The sequence below is a fragment of the Gymnoscopelus braueri genome, assembly GCF_963280865.1.
Source record: "Gymnoscopelus braueri genome assembly, chromosome: 14".
Taxonomy (NCBI): Eukaryota; Metazoa; Chordata; class Actinopteri; order Myctophiformes; family Myctophidae; genus Gymnoscopelus; species Gymnoscopelus braueri.
Genome location: NC_137619.1, coordinates 47,538,016 through 47,552,100, shown reverse-complemented (window position 1 = coordinate 47,552,100; position 14,085 = coordinate 47,538,016). Strand labels below are relative to the sequence as shown.

The 14,085-nt window shown below is 40.4% G+C and overlaps 2 protein-coding genes across 6 annotated transcripts in view; both read right to left on the bottom strand.

The window, feature by feature from the left end:
- The window catches only part of LOC308100913 (apoptosis-stimulating of p53 protein 2-like), a 60,398-nt gene extending 50,551 nt beyond the window's left edge, over positions 1-9,847 (bottom strand). For 4 of the 5 annotated variants that reach the window (XM_080450096.1, XM_080450097.1, XM_080450098.1 and 1 more), the window contains exon 1: positions 8,669-8,800. In XM_080450096.1, the coding sequence (XP_080306222.1) occupies positions 8,669-8,695 (27 nt within the window). In that variant the 5' untranslated portion in view covers positions 8,696-8,800. Of the gene's footprint in view, positions 1-8,668; positions 8,854-9,830 lie in introns of those variants that run through there. The other variant, XM_080450095.1, reaches the window with a different exon arrangement.
- A 3,597-nt stretch (positions 9,848-13,444) lies between these two features.
- LOC308100673 (myoferlin-like) overlaps positions 13,445-14,085 on the bottom strand; it is a 60,920-nt gene continuing 60,279 nt past the window's right edge. Inside the window, exon 53 of the mRNA XM_080449739.1 lies at positions 13,445-13,712. Within this exon, the coding sequence (XP_080305865.1) occupies positions 13,674-13,712 (39 nt within the window). The 3' untranslated portion in view covers positions 13,445-13,673. The remainder of the gene's footprint in view (positions 13,713-14,085) is intronic.

Sequence of the window (14,085 nt, the reverse complement as noted above, 5' to 3'; positions counted from 1 at the left end):
GTAGTTCAGGCCAGGGGTAGAGGAATACAGGACATTTAACCAATTAAGCCCCATTTCATACTTCGCCCGATGACGTTGTCGTGCGAAAACAGCAGCTTATTTTCTCTTTTTTTTTTTTTTTTTTTTAAGATTTACATTTTCAACATTATAATGACATGCCCAAAATATGGATGCCAGGTTCAAAGTGGTTATGGTTGGACATGCCGCGGGTCGAACAGCATCATAGATGAAGCCCAGGGCGGTTACCGAGTGCTGGGAGGCAGGGGGAACGACAGGAGACAAAGACAGAGGCCGGCCGCTGTCCTTGACCATGGCTGAGGGGCTTGCCTGGGGGGGGGGGGGCTTCTGCCCATCACATGCACGCACACACACACACACACTTTCCATTACACATATTGCTGTGGTAAGCAATCGAGCCAACCAAGTCTTGTTGAGCGAGTCACCTCTGAATGTGATTACTATGAGTTTATGAGGAGAACTGCGCCGGAGGAGAATGCGGCAGGATCTCCCGTCCCCCCGCGAGCAGCATCTCTGTCCTCCCAGCCAAATACTGTGCCTCAAGACTTGACACCGTTCCAGCAGATTACACCTTCAAAAAAGGCATGATGACAGAAAAACCTAGCTTACAGCTATATGCATTATTCCTCTTCATCTCTCGCTCTCTTTCTCGCTCTCTCTCTGCGGCATTAGGTAAATGGAGGGGCAAGGGAGAAAAGGTCAGAGGTCAAATAAAATGCATGGGGCAGAACATGGGGGGGGGGGGCGTGCAGTTTTCCCAGTTGGCTGCAATATTTAGGAAGACGTGCATGAGCACATGCTGAAACTGCAGCAAGTCACTATCTGCACTGCAGTACACGCTGGGTATTAATTTATAATCTAACATCACAGCGTACAGAATGCTGCTGTTCCTAACCTACATGATGGGAGAGTTCAAACTCTGTGCGTCCTTATAGGACTGTGCAATATACTGATATTATATCCATGACATGATACATGATGAGACTATCGTCTGGAATTTTGTAATATCTATTTCTGAACTTACCTTAGTAACTGTTAAGTCTTCTACCATAATTCTTCCACATTGTTCTATTATTCGCCTTTACCCACTTAGTTATTACATAGGCATTACTGGTGATCAAAAATCTCATTGAGTAACTATTTTATGAAAGCACCAGTAGTAATCCCCACAATATCGATAGAGGTATTTGGTAAAAAAAATTGTGACATTAGATTTTGTCTATATCGCTCAGTCCTATCTACATGATGAGAAAGTTCTAGCTCTGTACTTCCCATGAAGAGATAAGGAGAATGGGTGGGTGTCAAAACTATGCAGAAAAGAGGCGGATCGGCCCTTATTCAAAGGAGGCCTTGCTACCTGGATGAAGTCTTTCAGGGTAACATCTGCATTATTTCATATATTTTGCATTTCAAAATATATCGAAATTTAAAAGAGAGCAATAAATATGTCATACAGTTTCTCTACCCACATCCTGCAGGTAAATGAATGAATACACGTATGGAAAATATCAGCCCAGTTGTTTGGAGCCTGTGTGGTCGTGTTGCTTTATCAAATCAACTCTCCCAGGAGGAGGGAGGCAAGAGCCACTCAGTCAAAGTTGTGGGAAAATAAGCCGACAGTAATTGGCCTTCTCAAACAACTACCACTGAATGAGTAACTCTATGCAGAAGAAAAGAGATCAGTGATGCGGGGGGGGTACACTTCCTGGAAGCGTTATCAAGTGCATTGGGGCTTCTAGGGGGTACCCAGCAAATTGTGTCAACGTAGCATCAGAATCAGTTGAACCACTTTAAAACGTAAAGTTTGTACATCGGCCATTTGAAAATAGCCAATCTAAACAACAACGATCACAGCACTCACAACACTTTTTTTATATTTTAACAACCGAAATATTGTATGGGACTCCCTGGCACTAAACATTTTCAGATGGGGGTCCGTGGCCAAATACATCTTGATTTGTTGCTGGTATATAGAGAATAAATATTTTTGAACATCCCCCTTTCAACATTTTAAGGCAAAGCAAATATAGTGACATATTCATTAGGGGGTCCTTGACATGAAAATGTTTGAGAACCACAGAACTAGTGACCCACAGACCACCAACCCTGGTACAATTGTTCTCAACCCTCGCCTCTCTGCACCTTGTTGGCAGACTAACATTTCAGCATTGGGTCAGCATGGCCACAATGTCCTGACTGCGTAAAAAGACAATTTTCTGGCACCAAGCGGCTTTAACTGCTTGAAACGTAGCCCTTACAGCCCAGATCGGTCAACTTTTGATCGGTTCACAGTTCACACACAGCAAGGAGCAAGGAACACAGATTTAGCCCAGATCTGAGGGCTGTGCTCAGCGAGCTCCAATTAATGTCGCAGAGTGGACATTCGGCACTCAAATTGTGTAGTTTAGTGTGTGAACTTGGCCTAATTAGATAAGTGGTTAAAGCTGATTCCGTGTTTTCACCTGGATTCCTCACAGATGTCACAGTCACTTTTCTAAGGCAGGGAAACTGATACCTGCTCAGGTGACTCTTGTGATGTGTATTGTCTTTCTCGTTGGGAAAACAGGTTTGTGTGACACTGCTGTAATGGGACTACTAGGGACCACACAGACTATGCATGCTTGGGAGGGGTTTTGACATTATTATGCATTTAAAAGACATGTATTTAGCATTTATTTAGAGTATGACATAAGATAAGAGCAAAACGGTGAGTGAAACTGAACTTATTTTCCATAACAATAGCTGTTAGCTCTGTCCTGAGACTTATAAACATTTGTATTTACTATTTATATTGCAACAAATCTCAAAGTGCTAAATCATCACTATCAGCGCTACATCAATTACTCTATTACGGTACAGCACTTAAGAGACCAGTATATGGTCGGGTATTACAGCCTAGCCATTATGGAAATGGTACTGGAGCTATGAGTTATGAGTTATGAAGGGTCTATTATTCCATCCACCACTGTAATGGGGTGACTTTTATAATCCATTCTTCTTAAAAGCAGACAGCAGTTCCTAACACTGGCCTTGTTGTGTGTCCATTTGCCTAGTATCCCTGATGTGACTGTGTGCTTACGTAACAACCACAGAGACCCTCCCTCCCACAGAGTAAACACAAAGCCTGTGCCTGGCTACAGAGGAAGCCAGCAGCTCGGGTTTCTGTTGACACACACACTAAAGCCTGCCTACCCAGAACATTACCTCATTTTCCCACCATCATAACAGATAGATTGTTGTGGTCTTAAGCCTGACATTTTACAGTCATAAGACCTGTGCGGTCAAAGTGAACAACGCCACAAAAAGTGCACGCCGGCCAGGCAGGCAGGCGCACAAACTTTCACCTGCTTCTAAGGTCCACACACACACACACACACACACACACACACCAATCAGTTGCTGGTATGTACTATGTAGAGAAGAATGAGGAAAGATATTTTTGGGAACATTCCCCCCTCATTTTATGGCAAAGCAATGGAGACAATCTGTGTACATTATGTTACTTTTCAGTAAAGTGAGTCAAGAGTAATAATGTATGGCACATGAAAACCATTTTCGATCTGGCTTACCCCCTATTTTGGGCATGTCTTTATAGGCGGAAATTGTTACACATTTTTGTTATGTAGCGAAAATAGCAGATATACAAGCTCACAACTCGTCGCTCGCAATGCGACACATTGGTAGCGTGTAGACAAAGTGTATGGCTTTAGTTAGAGACATATGGGCCAATAAACCAGCACGGAACGGAGGCCTAAAAGGTGGCATATTGGCATCCATCAATCGCTGTCGAAAGAACAAAAGCTGGGCTTGGCTGGAGATAGGGGTGAATTAAGGTAGAAGTGTTGGAACCCTGCAAAGGTTCAATAAAGAGAAAAGCATCCCTTATCAGGGTGCTGCCTGGCTGCCACAGAGCAGGCAGGCACACAATGGTGCCCTCCCACTCCCACTGCATGTCGTAAAGATTCCCTGGCTGGCTGTGGAGGCCATTGTGTTCCAAAAACAGTGCCCCCCCTCTCTTTACCATCCCAGCCAGCGATTACCACGCTGCTACATTCTATTCTGACTGTCCGTTGAGTCTGTGGCCTGTACCCAGCAGGACCAGGGGATATTGTACAGGCTCTGACAATTACCTCATAGTCAAAACATGGCTATATGGAGAGCCTTTTTCTGCTGATCTGGCCCATAGCTCAGGCTTAAACAACCATGATTCAATCCGGGAACGCATCCGTGTCATTTTAAGATTTCTTTGGCTATTTTTTGAAAAATCGTGGAACATTTGTACAAATCTTTGATTCTGAATATATATATATATTTTTTAAAGCGAACATTTTTAACTCAAATCTTTGCTTCTGGGGGGGGGGTCCCTGGAACAACATATTTTGAGATGGGGGTCCGCGGCCAAATACATATCATTTAGGGGGCCTTTGACATGTGTCTATAATATCAGTGGTGCTCAATCTTTTTCATGTCAAGGACCCCCAAAATTATATGCATTTGGCCGCGGACCACCATCTCAAAATATTTTGTTCCAGTGACCACCAGAAGCAAAGATTTGAGTTACAAATGTTCGCTTTAAAAAATATATTCAAAGATTTGCACACATTTTCAAGATTGTTCTAAAATAGCAGATCTACAAGATCGTGGCGCGGCATCTGATATTTTTGAATAGCAAAAGAAATCTAAAAATGGCACCGATGCAGTCCCAGTCTTAATGGGTTAAACAACCATTCTACACCCCATACAGAAACCACACACATTTGTATTACTATACTACGGTAATAGCCGACCTACAAGCTAACAACACGTGGCAGCGCGATGCGTTGTGAACTTGTAGATCTGCTATTTTCGGTGTGTGACACCACCACAACACGACTTACTATAAAATCAGACATAACTCCAATCATAAACCCAAACTGAATCTTTTCCTAATTGTACACCTAACTCCAAAAAATGTTTTATAACCAAAAACCAACCATTTCTCTTGTGAGGACCAGGAAAATTTTAGGAATGTCTATTCCTCAAATTCTGCTATACTTGTGGAGACATTTGGCCCTCACAAGTCTAGTAATCCGCACGCGGGCGCACACACACCTCTGAGGGTGGGGGGCAGCAGTCAAGGTCTCGTGTGACATTATGAAGTGTTCTTATGGGGAAAACATGGCACTGTATTTCAATCAATTTATATTGATATTGTCCATGAAAATGTAGCTTGCTGGGCGTTGACAAATGACTTGTGTGTAAGACCGGCTGACCTAGGTTGAAGCAGACGGTGTCCCAACACCAATCTGTCTCCACTGACAAGATGATGAATGCACACTGATCCCCCACAAGTCTTACTGGAAGGGGAGGTCTGATTGAGCACATACACACACACACACACACACACACACACACACACACACACACACACACACACACACACACACACACACACACACACACACACACACACACACACACACACACACACACACACACACACACACACACACACACACACACACACACACACACACACACACACACACACACACACACACACACACACACACACACACACAGAGACACTACTTGTGCACAAAATACTGACGTGCTGCAGTTAGGCCTGTCACAATTATTACATAATTACCTAAGGCAATCATTTGAGATAATCGCAATTATTTTTCCATAATCGTTTCCATGTTGAAAAATGTTCAAACATATACAAAGGATTATAGTGGAAACAGCAAATCTACAAGCTCACAGCGCATCACGATGCGACGCGTTGTGAGCTTGTAGATCTGCCATTTCCACAAGTTGAAGTATACAACCATTATTAAATCAGTATTATAGACAGTCAGTCACAGTCAGTTCTTAGTATATTTAAGTTATTTATCATATCTGCCCTGTGATTTTGTTTGTTTACAAAGCCTAAAAGCTAAACAGAAATGTAATTTTTATGTTCCAATGTTCAATACAAAAAACACAATTAAATCGTTAATCCAATGACATTAATCGTCAAGGCCCGGGCCAAGTTGCAGCAGTAGGGCCGGGCGTTATGACTTCAAATCAATATCAGGATTATTTTTAACTTTTGACACGATTACGATAAAAAAAAAATTAAAATTTTTTTTGTGAAAATAGCCGGTCTACAAGCTCACAACGTGCTGTGATGCAACGTGTTGTGAGCTTGTAAAATCGACTATTTTTGCTATTGTTGTACGTCACCAATGTACAACAAAGTGTAATACAGGGTTTTGTGGTCAATCAAGCTAAATCATCAATTTAGCCAATTATAAAAGATCTATTACAATTATTTTGTGTCGATTTGTTGACATACAAGAAAAATAAACTTGCTTCTCCATTATTCGGTTATAAGTTGGTTATTGGTTCTAAGTATCGGTTTCGATATATTTTTTGCTATGTTGTAGCTTACAAATGTAATATATTGTTAATATTGGTACGTAGATTATGTATTACCATATTTCCTTACAATGTTCTATTTCACCAAGCAAACAAAAGCAACCATTGTTGGTTTCAAACCCGTAGAAACGTACTGTTCTCTCCCCTGTGTGAACGAAAGGTCCTTCAAATGGACATGTCCCTCAGGTAAATCAATCCTAGCCTCATGTAAGCCACGCTGTTTTTTTTATAGCTACTCTTCCCTGACATGCATGACCTTTGATCCACCACCATCAGCAGGCTAAAACCACGAGTAGGAAAAGACAAAGCATTTTTTCAAAACCATGCATCCACCCATCACAACGACAATGTACTGAATACTGACTAAGATTTCTCTTAACCACTTGAATCGCAGCATGTCTATTCTGGGGGGAACATTCATCAAAAATAGCAGATCTACAAGCCAAAGAGATGTTGGTGTAGACGGGGGGAAAACAGTCAAAGTACAGTTCATTGTAACTCAACTTAAGTCCGATTCTCTAATGTCTAGAGCAGTGGTTCCCAACCTGTTGGTAGGGACCCCCACGGGGGTCTCCAAATGATTTTGGGGGGTCCCCAGGTGTTTAGCTTTATGCGCAACATTGTTTTCTCGCTGAACAGTAAACAAACCAACTTACAGTATAAGTGTATACAGGGTATATGCACATTTCTAAAGTTACAATTTAAGGACTTTTTAATACCTCTAAAATGAAACGAGAAAGAAAAATAAGACCATTACTGCGTCAGATTAAATCAAGAAACTATACTATAAAACAATTGTCAAACTTTGGCCAAATTGTGAAATAATATAAGAAATAGGCAAAAAATAAATAAATAGCCAATCTACATGTTGGTGAGGCGTTATGAGCATGTAGCTATTTTCACATTATTTATCTGTGTGTACTAATGCCTCAACTCCTACAATTCCACATGCTTGTCACGGCGGGGTGTCCCCAGTTCACATGCGATTCTTTTGGGGGTCTCGGCCTGAAAAGGTTGAGAACCACTGGTCTAGAGGGTGGTTAAAACTCACATATACACCCCCCAGAAAACTCCCTGCACTCACTGTATATACGCCAAACAAGTGCTGAGAGATGGAGAGCCCACTTGCACTGCAGCAAAAGCAACAGAGGCTATGGTGATGACATGGGCACATTTCCAAAAACACAAGGCTTTAGTGTAGTTAGTACTACTTGCCAGATCTGGCGACTAGCTTGGTGGGTGCTCTGGGCGCGCTAAATGTGTGCGCATTAAAAATCAGCAAACGCACATTTGGGGTGACTGAATTAAATGGGGTAGCTGGCGGTAGCAGCTCTCTTCACATTTCACACATGTAGGTGAAATGCCCCAAGTTAAGTAGTTTCTGTATACAGGATATATCACTGAAGAAAATACAGGAATCACACCTGGCTTTAACGAAGTTGTATGTAGGTTTTGTTACTATGTAGGTTAACCTCCCTACATAGTAGGCTAGCCATTGTACATGTTAACCTACATCATGTGCTATATGTAGGTTAAGTGTGGAGTTGGGATCTGACTGTAGGGAGACTAGGTTAAGGTTAACTGTGCTTTACATCAGTGGTTCTCAACCAGTGGTCCGGGGACCACCAGTGGTCCTTGGGGGGTACCAGGGGGTCCCCAGCTAAATTGGTTAACATAGCGTCAAAATCATTTTAACCACTTAGCTTTGGCTATTCAAAGATAGCAGATATACAAGCTAAAATCTTGAAAATGTGTGCATATCTTTGAATATATATATATTTTTAATCGAACATTAAAAAAAAAACTCAAATCTTTGCTTCTGGGGTTCCCTGGCACAGAACATTTTAAGATGGGGGTCCGCAGCCAAATGTATATCAATTTAGGGGTCCATGGCATAAAAAAGGTTGAAAACCACTGCTTTAAAATACTCTCACACACACACACACACAAGAGAAACTTCACAACAGAAACTTATTCTGCAATGTCGATAGGTAGCAACTGTATCAACCAACATGTCACGTCAATTTAAATGCCCAGGTAGGTAGACTGGCTACACCCGGCTTGTAACATAATATCCATGCAGCTACGTTCAATGTATACAATGTATCCATCTCGCGAGGAGGGTGTCACTTGCCAAAAAGTACAACCAACCAACCAACATTTTTTTTTGGCAACAATAAGCATCACCATCGCACCACACGGATCATAAAATGGGGCTTTTTAGTATAGAGTAGAGGCGAGAACTCACCGGCATCATTTTGGCGTCGTACCGCATTTAGTTCTCCTCTTACAGCCGAGAACGATAGGTTCGAATCCCCGCCTGCCTGGCTCAGTTTCGACGGAAGAAGCAGCGGTACGTAGGAATGCGGTCAACTAGTAATCCCAGAGCAGAGCCCCCGTATCCAAGAGACTTTCTCCCAGTCCGCTGTCCTCCTGTCTGTCTGTCCTCCTGTATGGTTCAAACAGCCGTATACAGTAACTAAGTATATTTACTCAAGTATTGTGCTGAAGTACAATTTTCGGGTAATTTTACTTCACTGGAGAACTTCTTATTTTCTATACTTTTACTTCCACTACATCTCAGAGGCAACTATTATATTTTTACTTCACTACATTTATTTGAAAACTTTAGATACCATTTACTTTTTTTTATTATTATTAAAACATACTACCCACTTCAGCCCTATATATACACACACACACACACACATTTCAGCCATTTGAAAATAGCCGATACAAGCTCATGACGCGTTGTGAGCTTGTAGATCTGCTATTTTCAAAATATTTTAAATACATTCTAGACATAATAATAACTTGTGAAACGGGACATTCTGCATAATGAGTACTTTTACTTTGGGTACTTATTTAAGTCTATTCTGACGCCAATACTTCTGTACTTTTAATCAAGTACATTTTGATTACCCAGAATTTTACTTGTAACAGAGTATTTCTTCTACATTGCAGTATTGATACTTTTACTCAAGCAAGGAATGCGAGTGCTTTTTTCCACCACCGCTGTCTGTCCTCCTGTATGTTTCAACACACAATGCACTGTCTGCAGGTTAAGGTTTACCTCAAAGTCAAGTCAACTGCATCCATGTTGTGAATAATAAGCGATAACAATACGTATATGGTAGTTATATGTGTAGTTGTACTAGGTCGCGGACCTGTTGCAACCAGACCAACACATAACGAGGCCTTCTTGGCGAGAAACTTTTGCGTAGCGGTCGTTATGAGCATCGTTTTTCTTTTTTGTGGAAGTTTTTCATGTGGCTTGTTTTGCGAGCGCGTTGCCTTTTTAATATCGAAACACACACATTTGGCTCGGCTATTCAACCACGCCTGTTGTAAATAATAGTTAAATAATAGCCTAATAGTTTCTATGAGCTGTATTTTGTAGAGATATTTACCCGAGAGGACGTCCGCTGACAGTGTTGTTCGGCAGCCTCTCCCGAAGTGACGTAGTGGGAGGAGACTCATCCCACATTGGAATTTAAGCCCCGCCTCTTTTTGGAACAAGGCTTTTTCCTTTTTTTTCCTCCCTTCTATTTAGTGCTGGCCAAACGTGGGGTCGCGACCCATTTTGAGTCGCGGACCTGTTTTTATGGGACCCGTTTCGTTTTTTAACCTGTTCCACAAGGTTTTAGTTGTTGTTGTTGTTGCTGTTGTCTTCCCCAAATATTTTCAGGAAAAGAAAAGAAAATATATTTTTTATTCAAATGGACACCCTAGCCCTGGTCCAGAGCGTTAGTGAGTTCTCTCTGACGCCCTCACTATGAATTGAGTACAAAATGACCCTAATTGAAACAAGCCAATGTGCTTACTTGGGCTTTGTAATCCTATTTAGTTGACCTTGTATTTGAACTGTACTTTCATGCGCTTTTTTCTGCAAACTTCTAAAAAAAGTATATCAATCCATGATAAATCCCTGCCAGGCGTGCTGCTATTCTCATAGACCGAATATTCCACTACTAGGTCCACTACTAGGTCTCCAACTTTAGTAAAAAATAAAATAAAAAACATCTATTTTGCTACTCACTGAAACATAGGCTGTTTTGTCTTATTGAAAGTCTATTCTCCAGGGTGGGAAACGTCTCAGGACCCCAGCTTCTCTATATAATACACTTTTTGGGCAGAAAATAAAATATGTCCACCAGATGGAAATTATTGTATTTACTCCACTGCGCCCTCTACAGATCTGGTCAATACATGCATCCAGATAGCCTACAATGAGGGACCAACATTTTATTTTAGACATGATTTTGCCCTACAATAAGTTCAGCAATAGAATAAATCAGCATTTAACAATCACGTCATTTATAATAGAACTGAAATATGACTGTAAAGAGAAGTTGTGCTTCTTGGTACACTCACTGCACCTGAATGAAAAGTCACCCACATGCCACACTTGATTGATTGGATACTTTATTAACACGTTTGTCAACAGTATTTGTAGTACAGCTAAAGAAGTTAAAAGGATAACACAAAAAGCCCCAGGAGCTTGTTTCCATTGTGGTCCATTGTACTCAATTCATCAGTCAAGACATACAATGCATACAGATACAGTACAATATATATCGGTAAAAGCTCAAGTAGCATCAAAAGGTATATTTACAGCAAAAGGAGGGCTGGGTGTGGGGGACAGATGATGCCACTATACCAAGGTGTTCCTAAGGTGTTCAGTTCTACTGCATAAAACTGCTTTTATGCCCTGAAACCTCAAAACTCTTCAATGTAGGCCAAGACCCAGCTGGGTACACTTGTTAAGTTGTTCCCATACTATCGCTGGACAATATATCGATATATTGTTATTGTGATACTGCATGAAACTAGATATCTGGGGTTTTAGATATTGCATAACTATATTTATTTTTGTAGCTATTTGAGGTATTTTTGATTTTTGACAAATTAAAAAGAAAATGTGTATTGTCACAATACAATAGTATCACAATGTCGATATGGAGGTATTTGGTCAAAGAATATTGTGATATTTGATTTTGTCCACATCACCCAGCCATTCACCATACTGTTCCCAGTTTGGTGGATTATCCCAGGGGTTCTCAAAGTGGGGTCCAGGGACCCTCAGGTTTCTTTGAGGGGGTTCTAAATGGACCCTTACAGGTATGTAACTCTGAAAGTATACAAATGGAACCAAATGGGCCCAAAAGTCTTTTTGGTTCCATTTGTATACTGTCAGAGTTATGGGGTTTCCTTGACATGAAAAGTTTGAGAACAACTGGATTATCCAACACCAAGTGACTGCTAGTAGGCAAGTTCAGTGTTTGTCTTTGGCTGTTGTAGTTTGTTGTGTGTGCAGGCAGGGGGAGCTGGCTTATACCTAAACTGACATTTATGTGTTTTGTGATATTGAATTGTGCTGATCATGACCTAAGAAACTGATTCAAACACATGTTTTAGTCTTAAACGTTAGTGTTTGCTTTGTCTGTACATTTATCAAAGCAAGTAAACAACTTTGTAAGATTGTCATTCTTAAAATGAACACATGGTGGTACTATTGTTCAAGAGATTTGATGTGGTCGTGGCTCTGAAGGTCTACTATTCAAAGGTGAATATCATCAGTTCAGTTATTAATTTAAATTGCTGTTATCTAGGGCAGCCCAACCAATTTGAGAAAACATCTTCACCAAAACCATAAGAAGTTTCCTGTTATAGTAAGTGTTTTAAATAAATGAAAACAATCATATCAGAGTAGACACACATGCTATTACTTCAGTTCTTATATATGTTCAGCACACCTAACTACTGCTGTCATTCAACGCCAGCCTGGGAACCTATTTGGTCATTTGTTTTATGTATGTATTGAATAATCTGTATTGAGAGATAATAATAAAGGCATTTTTACAGTTGAGCACCTGCCTTCCCAAAAATGGTGTACAAGGCCTTAAAGTGTGTGTGTGTAGGCTATATATATATATATATATATATATATATATATATGAGGTGTGTCTCATTGGATGACCTGATTTACTGATAGCTGGTGAAATTCTAGTGAAATTAACCACTTTCAATTATTTTGTGCATGTCATAGGCTCATCGCGACATGTTGACCTTAGCAGATCTACAAGTTCACAATGTATCACATCGCTATGCATTGTGGTGGACGAAGTACTCAACCCCCAGTTACTTGAGTAAAAGTACAGATACAAATGGTAAAATTTACTCCACTACAAGTAAAAGTAGACCAGTCAACATGTTACTCGGGTAAAAGTACAAAAGTAATTACATTTAAATATACATAAGTATTCAAAAGTACATGCTTTTAAAAAAAATACTTTAGTACAAGTAAAAGTTAAAGTAAATTATTTTTTTATATATCAATGCATTGCTGTAATATATTCACAATGCATTCATAGAACCTGTAAGCAGAGATGTAGTTTGTCTACGGTAAACACAGTAAGCATTTGAAAATGTATGGATTTTTTTATGTCTGTGTGCGTTTTACACAACGTGGACTTCAGATAAGGCCATGGGTGTTCTTTTCGTGTAAATGTACTACGTTACTGTCCACCACTGAGCATTGTGAGCTTGTAGATCGTCTATTTTCAAATAGCCGATAAAGTTGTTAAACTGGTTTTGATGCTATATTAATTCATTTAGCTGGGGACTTCCTGGAACCCCCTCAAGGACCCCACTTTGAGCACCACCACTCTAGATGGCGACTGAGCAGAAGTTGACCAGGATGGGCTGTGAGATGTTGAGCTTCCTCAAGCTGACGTGAAGAAGAACTGTCTCTAATGGCCTTTGATGAAGGCAACATGCCATTCTTGTCCCACTTCAGGGTGAAGGTGAGCCTCAGGACAGGTGTGTTACAGGATATCAAGTGTCTGAGAAACGTTTCAGTCAGAATCAGATGACGTACGCAGCCAAAAATAACAACCACGACTACTGTTACAATAGATATCTCTGCAAACTACGGCATTCTCATCGACTAAAAACACATGCACGCCTGGTGTAAAATAATACAACAAAAGAAACAAATACAGAATTAAAATCTTTATTAAAATGATCATGTCATGATAATTATTGACCTTGTTCAAAAGCAAGAAAGCAAGTGTAAGTTATGCAAAAAGTGCAAAAAATACATAAGACAGCAATGATTATCTGAGAGAAAATACCAGCCAATGAACACTGGAGGCTGAGAAAACATTGTTGCATATTTCCACGGGAGACAGTGGGAGTCTAATGAAGACTCATGATCCCACAGGAAAAAAACACCTTCTCTGTTCTGCTCTTCATGAATATGGTTTCACAATCTTCATTGAGATGTAGTTCTGGGGATCAAAGAATTAATTTTACAAAATTATTTCACACTGTAGGGGGCTGTCCGTGCCCAAATAGATTCTTTAGTAGTTGACTTATAGTCATGGGAATTTGTAGACGAATCGATTTGTTGATTTGATCGTCGACTAAGACCAACACGACAGATTAATGGATTATTGGACTATGAGGGGACAGCCTTTATTTCACAGCCTTCGTTTGAGTGCACAAAAAACACACATTTGTGAGAGTGATGATGTGAAATGTCTGAACAGAAAAAACATGATTTACAGAGGCTAATTCTGATTACATTGCATAATGGCGTAAATTCAAACATGTGTCACAGAATGTATAATATATATATATATACAGTGAAATTGGCATTCC